Consider the following 19,816-nt stretch of genomic DNA (forward strand, 5'->3'; position numbering starts at 1 on the left):
ATCAAGACTCAATAGTATACTTAGATCTCTAGTATAATAGTGTAGAAAGATAAATATGGCTGATCCCACAATAACTGTTCAGGCTCACTGCAAGCTGTTATTGCATGCAGCGAAATATCCCCATGCAGCAGTAAATGGAATATTGTTAGCTGAAGATTGCAAAGGAAAAGAATCATCAAAAGGATTAAAATATGTTGACTGTGTTCCTCTTTTTCATGTTTCTTTGGGTCTTTCACCAATGCTAGAAATAGCACTGCTACAAGTAAGTTAGTTTTAAGTTTAGTTAGTCTATAGTCTATAGTAACTTACATCTATCGAACACCTTCGTTTTAAGGTACTTATCGAACACCCCATTGTATTTTTTAAAATTCTCCTTTATTTCGATGATTATAAAGAAACTAGTCCATTCTTATTGTGCATCGTCCATTTCTTTATATAGTTAAGTTATAATTAGTTTCATTTTCACCCGAGGATCATTTTTTTTACTTATATTCAAAGTGCATTGGTAATATTGGTATAAAAAATTCACACTTTTTGAACTCTTGGGAAGAGTGGAGTGAGTCTCGGGTTAAGGGTATTTTTTAATGCTAATGATGCTTCAGCTCAAAAAAACTATATAATACGCTTCTAATTAGGCTGAGAAATATTTACAACTATTTATTTGAAAGTTTCCTTTGTTACCTAAACATGAAAATTGAGGTTTAAAAAGGGGGTGTTCGATAATAGCAGTTTTTATATAAGCAATCTCAGCTTCGTAAGATATCGAACGCCATTTTAATGTTAAAAATAAACATCAAACATCATATAACCCAAAGAAGACAAAATATTTAAATTATATATTTTTTAATTGTTATTTTTTAAAATAATGTAATGCAAAGTACAGATACAAATTAATCATATGTTACAATTTGTATCAGCTATTTGTGGTTTACCATAAATGTGCTATATTTTTTTAAGTAAATAGATTTACATCGATATGCACTAATTGTACCCATTTTAAAAGCTTGATATTATGACACATATATTATAGCTTGATGCTAATAGCACCTATGTGCAACTACCGGGAGGAACAGAGTGGAATGTATTCAGTTATTGTTTCTTTTTCAGATGCCCCATTCTATTAACTTCTGAATTTGCCCCATTCTATTAACTTCTGAATTATGTGTTATAAACCAATACCTAGCGCATGTGCTTGATGTGAAGAGATATTAATAAAACGAAAGGGCAAAGGGGGAGGTATAGAATGCAGATATGGTATTTTGAAATAAAAATGTCTTGGGCAGGTAAAAAAGAAAAGGTCGGGGGGTGGGGGAGAGAAACAGTCAAGACACTGTATCCAGAGATCATCAATAATTGATCGACCATTAGAATTTGACGTCAGCCTCAAATACAAGAGTCAGTTGTGCTTCTCGATCTAGACGTGTGGCGCCGGGTCTATAAAATTATATATATATATATATATATATATATATATATATATATTTGTCATAAAGTATGATAAAGCTCATAATGCGCTACAAAGACACTCCTTTGAAACATCACAAATACACAAAATAATATCAATAACACATTTAACCACTCTCTTATTATGTCTACACCCCCTTACCCGCGCTTCCACTCTCCAACATTCACACTTTTTCAGTGCAAAGTAACAACGTAAATATCAAGACTCAATCCAAACGCAGCCACCAGACTAACACACAACAAAAAAAAAATGGTCAGTGATAGCGTAACACACAAGTGTAAACCAGGCCATCAACACGGCCCCAAAACATTGTTCAAGTTGTAGTAAGAACAATGTTGAGGGGAAAGGGGGAGGAGCCATCAGTCGAGTACCTACGGTCAAGCCGCTAATTAGGTCACAAACACTAGGCATGATAGATACGTAGTATATATAGATATGTTGTTTGTGTGTGTGTGTGACAAATACTAAGCGTGCTCTAAAATACAGTGTTTTTTTTTGGTCAACCAGGTGGTTTAGGGAGGGCGGATTTATCTACATCTATAGGTAACACAGCTTGCAAGCTACCATAGCTTTTCAGCACCCCCCACCCCCTTCCCCGCCCAGATCGAAAAATTTATAGCACTGACTTTTGGGCTGTTACATACACTGAGCGTGCTAGATCGGCGGCTAGTTACGTAGGGCCGCGTACCGTATGTTTTGTTTTTAGTCAGCCAAGTAAACTGTTGTGTCCTGCAATGACTTGGGGAGGGCGGGATTATCTATTGGCTACCAAAGCTTATTAGGCTCTCCCTCAAATAAATAATATCTGGATTTAATTTATTAATGGCCTTATGTCTCAAAATAGCTTAGACCTAAATAAATACTACGGTAATGCGTTACTGGGCTTAGCACCGTCAGTTTCTAAGCAGAGCTGATCAGTGATAGATTCCTTCGATGTGGACCATTTGAAAATGACTAAAAATCTGTCTTTCTTGACATGGCGTAAAAAGAAAATGATATAAATAAAAAAAAATATAGATTATAACACTTTTGAAACACCATACTTTTCACAAAATTTTAAGATTATAACACTTTTAAAACACCATACTTCTCGTGTGTTCGATAAGTTCTTAATATGTTCGATAAGATAAGATAAAGGTAAAAAAGTGTTCGATAATTTAAGCTTTTGAAATCATCAACCTGACCCATTTTAACATCAAATATAAGTTTAACTATGAGTAGTAATAGAATAAAACATGTCTACTTTTTAAGAAAAATGGATGAGGAGTTCACAGATACAATCAGTTTTTTTCTAGGTCTAATTTTTACGGAGATACACAAATTCAAACATAAAAAATGTCGGCGAATGAGCTTAACTTGTTCGATAAACGTAAGTTACTGTAGTAAGTTAAAAGTTTTAGTTTTACTAATTTAAGTAATACTAGATCTAGTAAATACTAGTCTATACTAGACTTAGACTATTAGTAGATTCTTATTTACAATTACAAGAAAAATGCGAAGAGCAGAACTTAAACCTATAGTATAGTATCCTATACGTCATATTACGCTGCCTTTCACTTCACCAACTTGACCAAGGCTTTTGACACGGTCAGTCGTGTTGGTTTGTGGAGGATTTTGGCCAGGACGGGATGCCCATCTACGTTCCTATCCATTCTCAAGCAGTTTCACAAGGGACAAAGAGGCCAGATGAGACACAATGGTGCCCTTTCTGATCACTTCCCAATAAAAAATGGCGTGAAGCAGGGCTGTGTACTTGCTCCTACTCTATTCGATATAATCTTCTTTGGCGTAATGCTGGCTCAAATGACAGCAATGTGTTCAATCTTCAACGTTTACCATCCCATACAAAAACAAAGGAAATGGTCATAACGGAGCTTCTCTATATAGATGCCGATGATTGTGCCCACAATGAACATGACCTCCAGAACCCTGTAAACAAATTTGCATTTCAGTCTATCTATAAACCTCTGGAAAAGTCGCCCAATAAAACATACTCAGCCCCAAGGATCACCGTAAACGGACAGCCCCTTAATATGTGGTCTAGACTAGGGGTGCACCGGATAGTACTTTTTGATATCCGGCCGGAGCCGGATATGACCGGATAGTAAAATTTGATATCCGGCCTGGGCCGGAGCCGGATACCTAAGTGTCTTGTTAATAACTTGTGTTGCTGAACATTTTACGAAACTGTTAAATAACATACCTAATATACCTTATTGTTATACCTTATTGTTTTAAACTCTGTTACTGATTGATTTATTCAAACTTAACAGTATTTCTAAAAATCTGTATAGCATGAGTGTGTCTGTGTAAAGGATGTGTGTAGGAAGGTCAATGTAAATAATGTTAGTTTATATTTAACTAATTACTAATGTAAATCTCTCATAAGTAAAGTGCAATCTGCCTTATATAGTGGTCGGATGTATGTGTTCATGCATTTCAGAGCAACAACCTGGTCAGATATACCTAGTGAGTCTACACATGTAGTCCTAGAGTAGTGTGTATAGTTGTTTGTGTTAACCATCAAGCATTGTTTTTTCCTTGAGCATACGCACGCAATAGAGTTGGGTGTCAGTCAAAAAAGATAACACATCGTATTTAACTTGTGGTCAACTGCCTATAAAAAAAAAAACTCAATGTGATTGTCTAAACAAATAATAAGGGGTGGGAGTTGCTCATCTCTTCCTCTGGAGATATACTCGCACAGCTAGACAGACGTCTGGTCAGCATGACGTAGTCAAGGAATGTAGCATTTTAGCATGTTAACTAACCTACTCAAAGGTCAAGACAAATTGAAAAAAGTGTCAGCCATTGCTGCTCTGTATGTAAAGCGCATTTATGATGTAAAGTTTCATTTCTATTTATATTAAGTTATTAACACGCCTTGTCTTTATAATAAACGATGTTTGGTGCATATTCATAATGGCTCTGTTTTAAGCACATTATTTTGTTTTAATATAAACATTAATACATTCTACAACAGACATTAATGGAACGAGGTCCACTTTATGCATATTAAATAGGTGTATTTTTTACTATCCGGTTTACTATCCGGTAGTGATATCCGACCGGAGCCGAATAGCACCGGATAGTAAAAAATGCCGGATATTCGGCAGAAGCCGGAGCCGGAGGGACTATCCGGTGCACCCCTAGTCTAGACACACTTTATATATCTAGGTAGTATCTATATAGTGTTAAATGATGCCTCACTTTCAAGGGAAGTTGATAACCGTCTGGCCAGGGCTAGTAGCATTTGGACATTATACAGGAAACATCTTTACTAAGACTTCTTGAGAGCTTCCACCAAAGATGCTTGCGCTCCATCACGAACATATTTTGGCAAGACCGCACTACAAACAGCGATGTCCTTGCAAACACCGGTATGGACAGTATAGAGGGACTTCTTTTGGTCCGACAGTTGCGCTGGTCAGGGCACGTATCTCGTATAGGAGAGGAACGTATGCCAAAGGCAGTTGTTTTTGGTGAGCTAAAAGGTGGTCGACGTAACAGAGGCGCCCCACGGAAACGTTTTAAAGACCAGCTTAGGTGTCAACTTTCCTTGGCTGATAATATTTATAATATGAGGAAGTTTCATGGGCTTAGGACTATTTATGAAGTCTGATGACTCAGCAACTTAAAGAGACTTGTAAATTTGGCATATAGACACATAAGGAAACACATGTGTGTTATAAAATATGATGTGCATTGTGTCTGAAGCTATTTAATTTTTTATTTTTTTTTAAGAACTATGATGACACTAAAGCTTGTTAGTCCACTCGAACAACATAGATTTTTTCTTTCGATAAAAAAAATACTACCAAAGTATTGTAGAATATCAGAATAAATATTTATGATTATAAAAAGCAGATTAAATCAATATGCAAATCTAGTTCTCTAGATCAGAATAGTAGATAAATTATTGGTTGACTGAATACTGCACCTGTACCACAAAAAAATGTGTGATGTCATTTTTATGCACTGAGACTTTCAACAAAGGAGAGCTAATAGTAGACTAACAATTTTTGATCCACTAGGTCTAACGACCTTGATGTGATGTCAGTTACAAGCCATGAATGAAATTATGGAGTGTGGGAAAGGTGACAATGGTTGGTTTTCTTGCACTGGAGTAAAAAGAAAATGACTTCATAGTTAAAAAGTATAGATTAAAATATGTTTTAGATATTTTTTTTTGGATCTGCTTGAGGCTTCCAACAGCTTGATTGAGCATACCTTGCTTTTGTTTTAAAGCCTTTGAAAGTAAAGGCGGCAAAGGTGTTTATTTAATAAATTTTACCAAACCATTAATTTCTAAATAAGGTTTTACATCGAAATTTCATTGCATTCCCTTTATTGGCCCTCCTTCAGTCATAATGTCTATGGTTTATCTTGTACAAGCAAGATTGAAGCCTGGGTAATATTTGTGGTTGGAAAGATGTCTCACACACAACAGTTCCTCCCTCTCCATGCTGCTGATGTGACCAAAGGATCAGAAATATCAGATACAGTTTGGTATCAGTAGTGCTGCATAGATAACATGGGTGTCATTTGACCATCACAATGACCAACTGCCTTTACTTTTCCCAAACTAATGTCTGTACGCATAAGAGCCGTGTGGATTCAGAGGCGTAAGAAGATCGCGAAATTAAAGATCCCAGTCTTCACCAGGATTTGAAGTGCTTTACCACTCAGCCACCGCACCTCCTATTTATAGTATTAACCATGCCTAAATTCTGAACTATCACTGTAACATGGGTATGGTAATTAGTCTTTTCTTTACCTCATGCTTGATCAGAAAATGTCTGAAATGAAAGAATTAGATGATTAAAACATTTTTTAAATACATTATTTCTGATATCGTAGTCAGGGGAAAAAAATGTGTTTGCAGAGGGAGAATTTTTGGCATACCTACCCCACCCCTCTTTGACAACATATCTATTTTTAAAGTCCAATGGATGAGGGGTATTTAAAGATGTTTTTTTTTCTTGGTCTAACCCAGTTATTCCCAAAGTGGTCTATATAGACCCCAGGGGTCTACGACGACTTCCAAGGGGTCTACGAAAGTGAAAAAAATATTTGGGGGTCTAAGAGAGGGGATCTCATTTATGAATGCCTTGACTATGATTTTGATTATATTATCAATGGAATTAACAATTATCTCATACAAACATTTGATTTATATCTTATTAAAGGTAATCCTGTTATTCGAGTGAAGAATTATTTTAAATTTTAATACCTTATTTATATAGCTTAATTTAGTCTACAGGTAACTAATATTCAACAATATTTAACATGGGCGAATCTAAAAATGAAATGTAGACAGTGCTGTTATTTGAAATTTGGCTTCTTTCCTTGTCGAACCTATATTGCCTATGTCTCTTATAAGTAACAAAGTTTCATGAAATGAAATTATGAAACCACCTAAGATGGAGGATCATTTGAGATGCTGCTGCCTCGATAAATACTTTTGAACAGTCGATGAAGAAGTTGAGAAAAGACCTACAGTGGGCAAAATCTTTCTACGACATTAAAAAGAGAAGATAATGGTTTGCAAGCTTATTACAATATCTCTTTACTTATTGCAAAATTTGGAAAACATGACACTCTGAATTCTTGAATGCAGTGATCAGACGTAGGCTAGTCTTTCAGGATGTATTCAGTTTATTAGACATTGCTTTTTTAACAGACTTGATTCATAACTTCAATGAGGTTAACTTGTATGTGTTTCTTTTTTTATTATAAGTCATTTAAAAAAAATATACACTTGAAGTAGATGAATTGGCAAAATCGCAATATTAGCTGAGCAAGGGGTCTACCGAATACCAGAAAACATGGCAAGGGGTCTACGAGACAAAAAAGTTTGGGAACCATTGGTCTAACCAATACAGAGCTATAAAAATTCAAAGGCAAAAAATCACAGAGATTAGGCTTAACATATATTATATTTGTGAAGCAGGATGTTTTGACACAGCTGTTTCGTTGGTGTGGTCAGTTTAACAATTAGCACTTTGGTGTTAAATGTTTTTGACCCATTAATGTTCATTTCATAAATGTCTTTAAAAAACAATGGCACTCATCTTTGTTTTGTATCCATGTTTGTATGCAAATATATGTTGTATTTGAAAAACAATATATATTTATTTTTATCCTTTACATTTTGGCTATACATTTGTTGTGTTTATGTAATTATTGCTTGACACTTTTAACATCCTAATATTGTGTCCAAAAAGAGTGAAACAATGATAGAAAGAAAAATTTTTTTTTAATCTTTAAAAATTATTATATAAATTAGCATTAGCATCTTAATATCTCAATCTATATATAATGTATATTGAAGCTTTTAAAATATTTCTGTCTAAAACATTATTAATATATAACATTAAAAATGATTATTAAAATAAAATCTAGAATATCTTTAGTGGCGTATTAATATATAACATTAGAAATGATTATTAAAATAAAATCTAGAATATCTTTAATGGCGTTCGGTAATGATCAACAAAGACAGATAATGACAGGACACCCTCTTCATTTTCAATTTTTTATACCAGTCTCACATATGCGTTTCATTTGCCATCAGGTTTAAAACATTTCCCGCTGTCCTTCTCCTCGAGAGGTAGAATAATGGAAATTTCCATATGTCAACTTGAACCTAAAGCTTATCTTTATTGTATAGAAAAAATATGAAACTTAATGTGTTTGGTGTGAAGGCAAATGGAGTCAACGTATAACCTATACATAGTATTAGCACTTTAGACATCTGAAAAAAAAGTAATTGTTAAAAATGTGGAGAGGTGTCTGGTGGTGTAGGGTAATCATCTATTACTTTCCTTATTTTCAATGCAAATATTTTAGGTTTAATAAATAGGCTGAAAAACATTTAAAAACTGATTCTGGTCATATTAATTGTGGAAACTTATAAATTTGCATCATGTTAGCTCTTATTCAACCAAACTACTGCTAACATTTTGTATTATAGATATGGGACCATATAGAAGTCATGGAGCTTAGGGTTTATGTAATATTGACACAGCTTTTTAATATATTATCCTTTCCTATACGTCAGTGCTTTTTTTGTACCAGCACCTTTTTCAATGTGGGAAAAAAATTAATACTTTTCTTGTATTTTAATGTTTATTATTAATTTTGACAATTAGTAGTTAAATGTTAGGCAATCCATCACTGAGTGCTGGCACCTATTTTTTTTTTTTTTTTTTTTTTTTTTTTTTTTTTTTTTTTTTTTTTACAAAAAAAAGCACTGCTATACATAATATATTAAAAACATACATTATATGTACCTGCATTTTGCATAATTTGTCACCCATTATTTCAATGAACTAGTGCTCTGATTTTGGTAATTTTTTATTCCTATCCCTATTCCTTAATTTTATTATTATTATTTTATCTTATTACTATCTTATTTTTCAGATTGATGCTTACTGTAAGGGTAAAGGTTTAGTGATAGCTGGCTACTACCAAGCCAATGAAAACTACAATGACAATGAGTAAGAATTGTACTTCATTAGTTTTTAACTGCAAAGTGCCTTTTTCTTTTAAACCAAAAATTAAAATTCTTAAATAGTAATAATTTTAATTCTTGCTCTCCTAATCAACAATACAATCGTTCGATTTGACGCCATTCTTTCTGTCAAATCAATTATATTACTGTTGATGCTTAAAAAGTCAATTGTTTTGTTTTCTTTCTCAAAATGTTTTTTTTAATTGTTTAAAATTTAATCTTGAATAGTTTCCCTATGTAAAACATCCAGATTATTTTAAATTTTTATGTTTTTAAACAGTGAGGGCTAAAAAAGGTTTGTTTTTCTTTAGATTAATGTTCCAGATGGTAATGACATCGGGTAATGAGCGCAAGACAATAACTTTTATGTGTTATAAATATTTTAAGTTTTATGAAAATGTAAATAACTAAATTCAATAAATAATTTCAATTTGGATAATAAAATAGTACATAGATCTAGTTTAAAGATCTACTTGTAATGGGTAATTCAATAATCCAAAATTAAATGAAATTTTGGTTTTATAAACAACTAGCCATATGTTGCCCGCAGGTCTTAATTTGCGTATCACATTCGATACAGTCACTAAGAGTGCTTTGTTAACAATGAAACGAAATAATAATTTTATAGACTCAATTTTGTATGTTCATGTGTTTAAGTATAAAGTAGATATAGACATAGATCTAGATCTAGACTAATCTTGGATAGAGTTCATTCTGCGCGTGCGTGAAGGCTTCACTCTGCGCATGCATGACATTTTTTATTAGATTAGGCGATTCATGAATGATACTATTAGAATATATCTCAACACGGCTTTGCAGCTTTAGTGATCGAATGTATGAAAAATGCTTTAGAAAAACAAATTTGAGTGTTAATTTGATTAAAATATGAAATGAATGGACTATAATTAGTATGTTCATTTGTTAAAGTATAAAACTATCTTTGTGAAGAGAAGTTCTATCATCTTAGAGTTGAATTAGAGTTTTAGACCTAAGAATAGAGTATAGAGAGATGTGTAACCTTTCGGGTAATGTCTAATGAAAGAATGTACGTCAGGAATTCTAAATTCACAGATATAAGGAACGTATTTATGTAAAAATGCTTTTGAAACACAAATTTGAAGCTTAATTTTATTAAATAATAAAATCAATTGACTATATTTTGTAATTTTCATGTGTCAAAGTAAAAAACTATCTTTGCAAAGTGTAGTTCTTAAAATTAGATCTAGATCTAAATCCTTTTCTCATGTCAACATGGTAAACATGGCCTAGATTTATAAGATACTATACTTTCATAGAGTCGATCAACTTTTTTTTTGTTGAGGGTCTTAAGTTTGTTTTAGGGCTCCAATACATACACTACGGTCCCAGTTAGTACCCAAGGAACATTTATGCCAAGTTTTATCAAGATTGGTCAAACGGTTTTGATTTCTGTTCGGCACATACATAATTTTAATTATATACATACGCCTTACATTCTACTTTATAGTATAGATAATTTGTTATATATATATATATATATATATATATATATATATATATATATATATATATATATATATATATATATATATATATATAAAGGGCATGCATTCCTATTTAAATCAATACCAAAAATAACATTTTCTAATTTCTTCTTCGTTCTTATTGTTATATTGGAGTGTTCAAATGACTAGACCAATACATGAGATGAACTGTGCAGTGGTTTCCAAATCAGGGAGCTCTCCATATAGTTTTCTTTCTATTGGGGTGATTTGGGGCCAATGTCTTATACAGGCCTCTTGGTAAAGAGAGCAGTTTTGGAGGTGGTCAGCATTCTCTGGTGATACTCCACATGGGCAGATTTCACTGGCTCCAATTTTGAGCTTCCGGTACATGTGTTGTCGCATTCTGTTGTGTCCGGTCCTGAGTCAAAAGATTAGATGTTGGTCTTGTCGGGATAACTTAAATAGTAAGCGTCATCTTTCTTGTGATTTGGATGAGAGCTCGTCCATTTCTCATTTATTTTATTTACAATACATTTTATAATGACAAACAAGTTTTTGAAGTTTAATCTATACAGGTAGTGAAATACAAAAGAGTAAAATGGCTGAGTCCATTGGAATGTGGAAAATAATTACTGAGAGATGTTTAATGTTTTTTTACTATAATGAACCAATAGCTCCTACTACAGTACTGCATGTCTTTTACGGCTAAGTCCTATAGCAGAATAATGTGTTGAGACGTTATCAACAGCTTTTTCAACCTTCTTATGATAAGAGCTCATGTTTCATTTAGAATGAGAACAAGAGCGTGGTGACTATTTTTTTCTAGAGTAAACTGTATGTGTATTGCGTTTTTGTTATTTTTAAAAGAATTTTTCAAATGAACAGGGTCGTAGTGCCAGTGTTTAAGCCCCACCCAGAATAATGAGTATTTACAAAGTTTTTTTAGGTTCTAAAGGTGTTAAAAGTATAAATTTGTTTAAATAAAAGCTAGACCAGGGGTGGGCAAATTACGACTTGCAGGCCACATGTGGCCATCCAGAGTGTTTTATGCAGCCCACAGACACTTACAGAAATAAAATACATAAAGAAATCTTGTCTCTACTTGTCATTCTTAAAAGTTTAAAGCAAATGAAAATTATTCTTATTGGCAATATTTTAAAACTCGTTGAAAGACACAGAGAGATGTTCTAAAGCGGGTATTTATTCAATGCTTTAGCAACTATGTTGAAAGTGTTGGGTTGGCTTAGAACAAGATGGCAAGTGTAACAACTGATGGGGCCCGTGCTTTGACTGAATAAAAAAGTTTGCTCAAAGCTGCATTGAATATCAAACAAATTATTGATCCAATTATCTCAGCGATCAAACTTATCAGAGCTACTTTAATTTATTAAAAAACCTGTTCTACTCAGTTGTGTTGTCTGTATATGAGAAAAGAGACCTTGTAATCACAACATATTTCCATTAGGAACATAAAGCAGTCGTAGTCTTAAGATGTGAAAACATAACATTCTGATGTTCGGTACCACAGTAGTGTCCCAATGTATTGAGAAGAATATGGGATCTCAAGAAAGAAATGTTATGTTCCTTGATGGACATTAATTGACTGTGACTTTGTTAGTAATATTTCTTATCTTATATAATACAGACGTTACTTCAAAAAAGATGATTACGTCCTACGCGTCATGCATTTAGTCATGCATATTAACCAGTGACTTAAATTCTGCCAAGTCACTGGTTTAATGTTATTTCTAATGAGAAGTGGAAATCCAGACTTCATGTTTTTCATCGTAGGTATTGCAATTTGTTGCTTGCGCATGAAAAAATTTGCATCTTTTCAAACAAAGCTTTCCCTTTTCTGCAGGAAAGCCAGTAAAAACAGGTTTTATCATTTTCCTTAGCTGAACGGTGAAACTATGTCTTGTAAAATGGTTGAAAAGTACAAAACTTCTGGAATTTTTCAATATCCCCACTTCACCATCTAAAGCAGCAGCTGATTCAGCTCCAGAGAAAATACCTCCAAGCAAAGTATGACCTCAAAGTGAAGTTCCAGTCAGTTCTTTCACTGGAGTTTTATGGGTACCAGAAGCTGTATTTCCACACTTTAAAAAAACTTGCTAAACTTTTTACATTATTTGGATCCGCATAAATCTGTGAGCAAGTATTTTTCTTTTGTTTGAAAATAAACAAGTTTAAAAACAGGTCGATACTGACTGACTGTAATTTGACAGCAATCACAAGATAAGAACTTGTAAGCTAGTTCCCCCACAGTTCTGGAACATTATGCATGAGTGTTAACAGTTAAATACTTCTCATCAAATACAACTGTACAGCTGTATTGTTGTGATCAATTATTGTGATGTAAAAAGACTATAACAAAGTATAAAAAATTATCTTAAAATTTAGTTTTAGAAATTGTTAAAACTTGTAATTCTTTGATTGGTACTGTAAAAAAGATGTAAATGTTTAATACAGTATACATGTAAATTAAAAGACAATTAGCTAGCATAATTTTCTATGTAAATAAATTTATATATATATGCAGCCTCCCATTCCTAAAATTTTTTTAATGCGGCCCTTGATAGAAAAAGGTTGCCCACCCCTGAACTAGACATATCATTCTATTTTTTCTAGTTGTTTATCTATTTATTAGAATTAGATCTTAAATTTTTTTTATTTTTTCATATCTCAATTTATTTATATAAAAATGTACTAAGCTAAGAGGAGATAAGCTCTATGAATCAGGTCATTTCACTCAATAATTAAATAGACTTTCTAGACTGTAAAGCTTTCTATTTTTATATGTAATTGTATATCTCAGTGACTAACCCTTGGTCTTCCATCATGGAGGCTTGAAACCCTTAAAATTTAGACTTGAGCAACTTTTTTTTTGTATTTATAAAAAATGCAATACAGAAATTTTCTCCCAGATATAACCTTCTCTCACCTCCCCCACCTGTCCACCCTTCTACAAAAGTGATTGGACTATAGTGCCCTGAGCAATCTATAAGCATGAAAATTGCACTAAATAAAAACAATTAATACAAATATTTCCAAATGTACACATTTATTATTGTTAATCTACATCTATTAAAAATTAATTACATTATCGTTTCAAAATAATTGATGCAATTTTGCTAAATGTAAGTTTTAAGCTTTGTTTTTGAAAAGTATTTTTTACATTTTACTTTTTTTTTTTTCATAAAATTAGAATTAATCATGTTGCCAGCACCATTGGTAAAAAAATCAAAGAAAACTTCCATGATGGTTATCTGCTTGTGGTAAGTTTTCAACAACTTTTTAGTCTGAGTGGCAAGGCTTATACTACACTTTGATGACAACTCTAGTCTCACATGCAGAGAAATAATGACACATTAACTTTAGTAAAAATGAAATACTTGATATATATATAAATCACTTTCATGAAACAATTTCATTTTGGGTTGCACCGCATAGTACTTATTGATATCCTATCGAACCAGATACCTGCATGTCTTGTAAATAGCTTGTGTTACTTTTAAATGACATACTACATTCATATTGATACTGATAGATGAATTAAAGTTTAACAGCATTTATTAACAGATAGGCCAATGACAAACTAAACTGTATAACATGATGCAACCTATGCAAATTTGAAGGTCACTCTATTTAAACTTACTGAAAAATCACAGCATATATTCTTGAGTTTAATACCTTCAAACTCAGTTCAATAAAATAAGCAGCCCAGCAATGAAGAAATTCACATAAAACATAATTCACTTGCACTAATTGGATAATAACTGAACTGACATGTAATAATGAAGCAAGGTGAAGATACTAACCATTAATAACTACTGATCATAGAATAATGACCACTGAACAATGACCACTGAACAATGACCACTGAACAATGACCCTGAGAGCTATTTTTGCTTTCCTTTTAAAGTCACATACAAAGATTTTTCTGGATTGTTTACATAATTTTTAGCATTTTATTCAACTTAACCTTCTATCTTTCTCTGAATATTTCTAAATTATTTCAATCTATTCAAGGTCTTTAAAAAATCTGGTCTGGTTTTTCTTACACATGGAACACAATGTAACTGTTAATGTGCTGTCATTTGTTTGTAGCTCCAAAATAGCTAGTACACAGATTCAACTTGAAATTAGATGTACGGAGAAGCAAGGGAGATGATCATTAAAACAAGATATAACTCACTACAACTACAAATACAGAACTTTTCTGTCTTGTGTCTCTAGCAAATATCTTCCACTTTCCCACCAGTCTTTTTTTTTTTTTTTTTTTCACTTACACCAGACCACCTCATGATTTCATTAGAAACATCCACCCTACTTTTTGTTATGGTTGCTCTAGAAACACACACATAATAGTGACCTTAACCTGGTCAGCTCTCACTTGCCTGGCATAAGGTGCACTGGCATCAAACATTGGTTTTGGGGAAGGGGGTTCATCTCTTTTTCAGCTGGGGACATTTCAGCTGAATTCTACTTAAATGACATTTCACATAACACACTTTTCTGGTTTTGTTTTGCATATGTTTAAGATCCAAATAAGGCAGTAAGGAAAAAATAAGGAATACATAGATTGGGCCCTTCCTGCACACACCGAACAGGAGCTTCAACGTGCAGTCCATGAATTAGCTGAGGCTGCAGTCTCATTTGGCCTGTCCATCAATCTAAAAAAAAGGAGGTCATGCTTCAGAAGTCCCCAATCGGAACTAACCTAGATCCCCAAATGAAAGTGAATGTCCATTTCCTTAATGTTGTTGACCACTTTACCTACCTGGGCAGCACAGTCCAGAGAAATAGACTATCATCTTACAAAGGCCAACAGCTCTTGTGGTCAACAAACTGAAAGTATGTCAGAATAGGTCACTTCGCTTAGCAAAAAAAATAAATTTTTATAAAGTAGTGGTTCTCACCACACTTTTATATGGCTCTGAGACCTGGATTCTGTATCGAAGGCATTTAAAGCTCCATCAACGCTTCCATCAAAGATATCTTCACACTATAATGGGCATATATGCTGGCAACACTACATTACAAATAACTATTCTGCTGGAGGCCAGTGTGGACAGTATAGAAACACTAATTATCATTGGACAGCTGTGCTGGGTCAGACACCTATCCTGCATGAGAAATGACCACATGCAAAGGCAACTTCTTTGGCCAACTTAAAGGAGGATGACGTAACAGAGTTGCTCCCATAATTGCTTTAAAGATCAACTCATGTGCCATTTCACCCTCACTGACATAGAGGAAAGTAGCTGGCAGCAAATGGCCTCTGAAAGAGACAATTGAAGAGCTCTCACAAAGGCTGCGGGACACACATTTGAGACCCAAAGGAAGGCCATTATTGAAGAAAACTTAAATAGAGCTCCAGTGGACAACCGCTTTGTCTGCATGAGATGGGAAGAATATGCAGGTCGCAGCTGGGTTTTCATAGACATGTGAAACATTGCACTTATCCTTAATCTTCGGAATCGAAGACATTGCAATTATTATTCACTATTGCTATTCCTCTCCTTGTTTTGTTTCTGCAGGACAGAATTTTGATATTTATTTACTGTACTAGATAACTGTTTTCTATTATGTGGGTACCAGTACAGCTATTTCTTTTGAAATATTGTCTCTCTTAAGTGACATAGAAATGTAGGAGAAGTAGAGCTAATTAAGTTACCCACTAATGTAGTAACAAAATAATTGAAAAAGGAACAATGTCACAGTTATGCTAAAAATCAAGCAAATGTATGCTGTTGAAATGCTAATTGCCTTTTTATCCTTAGTTACACATTGTCTTGTAATTGTGTCATTTACAATTTACTTCTATAAAAATGCATATTTATTACAGTATACATTTCAAACATACATTTTCACTTCATAGCAATTGGTGGCATTGGCCCACCTGTTTAATAAGAGCTGACATTTCAGTAGACACACTCACAGAAATCATCATAATTTAAACATGAAGATGACATGTCAGTTTTTTCTAAAAGTATAAATACAACTATTTGATTTGAATAGCATAGAGCATTGAGCTGAGGAAGATTATGAAAATAATTGTCCAAGCTTTGCAAGCAATTCAGTCTACAATAAATAATCTATGCATTTTTATCATATTTCTATTCTATTTTTTGCTTGAAGATTGCCATTCGGTCTAGACATTAAGCTAAGTGAGTCATTTGTATGAAACAATTTTGTAAATTCCCTTGCACTTCATTTGCCTATAAATAAATGAAAAAAAGGCAAAGATATTTCTGTGCTTCAAAATTTTAAGCAAAGTTTCCTTTAAAACCTTTTTGTAATATATAATTTTAATAAATTACCAATTAGATATGACAAATCATTGATTTTATCTAGTCATTTAGTTTCTTTGTGCTAATTTGATCTGGTGGCACATTGTATGCTTGGATGTGGAGGAGGAGTTAGGGTTATTTTTTTTTACAAAATGATATGATATGATACATTTTAATCAAGATTTTTTCTTCCCATTAAATGTGTTGACTTTGTGATGCCTTTTAACCATTGTTTCAGAAAAAATGGTTCTAGGCCATTGGCTGATATAATGTGTCTTTTTTTAAAGTCTTAAACAAATTTATTGTTTTATTTCTTTGTTGTTACGTGTAGGTTGATAATCGTAAAGTGAAGTCCAACTGTGTGTCACAGCCATATAAAGTGTTTACATTGAAAGAGAATGGATGGAAAGAAGTAGATAAAAAGTAAGTGTTTTGACATTTTGATGCCAATGTCTAGTTAAAATAAAGAAAATTTTTTTAAAATGATTTTCTAAAAATTCCTTTTGCAAATGAATGGGTTTCAGAACTGACCAAATATTTTGCTTGATTCTAACTAGAACAAAATTAACTTAATCTATCTGGCTCTAACAAACTCAAGAGTAAGTTCACTCTATTCCCTGTGCATTCCAAGGCCCAAAGCAACTCTCCTTTCAGAGATGTTTTGAGGCCTTTCAAGTCAAATTATGGAACATCACACTAACTTTAATGTTTTAACATATATACCTATCCTTATTGATGCCCAATTGAATAAATAATGATAAAACATTTTTCTTCAGAGGTGGTAATTCATCAGAAGATGAATTACAGAAAGAGGAATGCCTTGAAGCTCTGTTAATGTCTGGTGAACAGAGAAAATTAAGAGATTTTGATAATCATCTTGATGATGTTCGAAATGATTGGCGTAATCTAGAAGTCAATGATATGATAAAACAGCTAACCTAGTCCTTACAAATGTTTTTTGTCTTTTAATTTATTCTTACACACTGCCACTAATTTTAAAAAAAGGGGGGAAAGGGAATAATTATCACTGTAACAAACATAAATAAAATATTAGAAGTTTCATGCTGGGCAATATTTCATGTGTAGCTGTGTGCGTTATTGTAATAAGTAGTAGAGTGGTCAGTGAGAGGGTCTCAAATGGAAGGGAGGTAATCAGGAAAAGTTCTGTACACCCAGTTTCAGTCCCTTTTTATTAGTCTGTTTTAAGAAACTGTTTGTACTTTTGTGAACATGAATTCAATTTCTTCTTGATGTAGTTTTTTTTTTTTTTGGTATAAACTTGTTCTGATATATATTTATATATATATTGATATATATATTTATCAATACTAATACATAAAAATGTAAAATGGCAATTACTTCAAACAATAATAGCTTCAGACTATAAACATTGTACAATTACATAATCTTTTGACATATTCCTGAATTGTAAGAATGGCATTCACTTGCATAATTAATTTTTACTCAGAGAATCCATAGAACTATAACAGTCTTGTTTTCAGTTTTGACACACTTATGTAAAGTGAATGACTCTTGATGTTATAATATATATAAATAAAAGGTCTTTGTAAATCAAGGCTTTGTAGCCTTTGCATCACTGAAAGTTCAGTTCAAAAGAATTAGTTTTTAGTTCTATAGAATTGAGGTATCCCTGAAAATCTTATTTTTGTTATTTCTGAAGCTAGGCCTTTGAAATTTGTTATGGTAACATAAAATGATATTCTGAAATAAATAATGCTAAAAAAAAGTTTTTTGAATGATGGTTGCCATGGTAACGGTGGCCATATTGTTTATTGTATACAAATTAAAAGTCTGAATTTTGTAAAAACTATTGATCAGAAATACATGAAATTGAATTAAAAGATAAGAAAAAAGGATCCTCTAAATTGATACAACGTCAGAATTAAAGATTCTAGTATGTTAAATTTTTTACAAATTTTTGAATTTTTAGTATTTTTTAGACCTAAAAAAACAGGATAAATATTAATTAAAAATTCTTTTTAAAAAAAAGTAAATAAAATATTGAAAAAAAATCATTGTACGAGTAAAGTTAATGATGTCCTTAAGAAGTGTTTCAAATTTCATCAAAATCTATCAAGTAGTTTAAGAGAAATTCCTAGTAAAGCACAATGACATATGCAAAAACTAACATTTTGAGAAAAATGAGTTTAAAGTATAAATTTTATTAAGATTTTGTCTCATAGACCTTACAAAAACATTTAAAAAACATGTTTTAGACACAGATTTAAGCAATAAAAATGATTGTAATGTAAAGAAAAATGATTGATCTACTTAATTATGTTATTAGTTAAAAATCGATATCCTAGACCTAAAACTCAATTTTCTCTAGGGATACCTCCCCTTAATAGTGTAAAATCGACATTGTTCATAGTTACATTTGATGACTTCAAGTTGGATGTCATTTTTCACAGAATGAGTGTGCTGTGACAGGAGTCTGTAAGCAATTGATCTTGTGCTCATTACAAACAAAAACTTTGCTCATGCATGAGTGTCTGTTTTCTATTCATAATTTATTGCAATATATGTCAAAATTATGATTTTTGTAAGGATTCATTAAGTTCAAAAATATTATTTGTACCAAACATTTTTCAGGCATTAAAATAAATACATGAAGACACCATTGATTTTATTTGTTGAATTTTTTTTTTCTATAAGAAATAGCTCTTTGGATTAATAATAGAACTGAATGGCCAACTACTCCTGATCCTCATTTGTACTATAACAATCTCAACTTACTTTGCTCTATAAGTAAATCCTTTTTTATTAATTTACAAGTAGGGGGACACTCGTAAAGTGCTTGGCTTCTCAACCGAGTTGTCCTGAGTTTGAATCCTGGGATTTTATAATTCCAGGATCTTGAGTGTTCCTCTGAATCCACCCAGCTCTAATGGGAAAAGTAAAGGCAATAGGTCCTTGTGCTGGCCACATTACACCCTCATTAACTGTGGGCCAAAGAAACAGATGACCTTTACAAAAACACTTTTTTTTTTATCCTCGTATGTTCATTTTTTGTTACCTCCTCATTCCCAACCCT

The 19,816-nt window shown here is 32.6% G+C and overlaps 1 protein-coding gene across 1 annotated transcript; it reads left to right on the top strand.

The window, feature by feature from the left end:
* The first annotated feature begins 11 nt into the window (after window positions 1-11).
* Window positions 12-18,031, top strand: LOC106069733 (ER membrane protein complex subunit 8-like). Its single transcript, XM_056037017.1, has 5 exons — window positions 12-262; window positions 8,891-8,967; window positions 13,674-13,743; window positions 17,093-17,184; window positions 17,538-18,031. The coding sequence occupies exons 1-5, from the start codon at window positions 56-58 to the stop codon at window positions 17,701-17,703; spliced, it is 612 nt and encodes a 203-aa protein (XP_055892992.1). The 5' UTR covers window positions 12-55; the 3' UTR covers window positions 17,704-18,031.
* The last annotated feature ends 1,785 nt before the right edge of the window (window positions 18,032-19,816 follow it).

Source organism: Biomphalaria glabrata, chromosome 7 (assembly GCF_947242115.1).
Source record: "Biomphalaria glabrata chromosome 7, xgBioGlab47.1, whole genome shotgun sequence".
NCBI classification, from domain to species: Eukaryota; Metazoa; Mollusca; class Gastropoda; family Planorbidae; genus Biomphalaria; species Biomphalaria glabrata.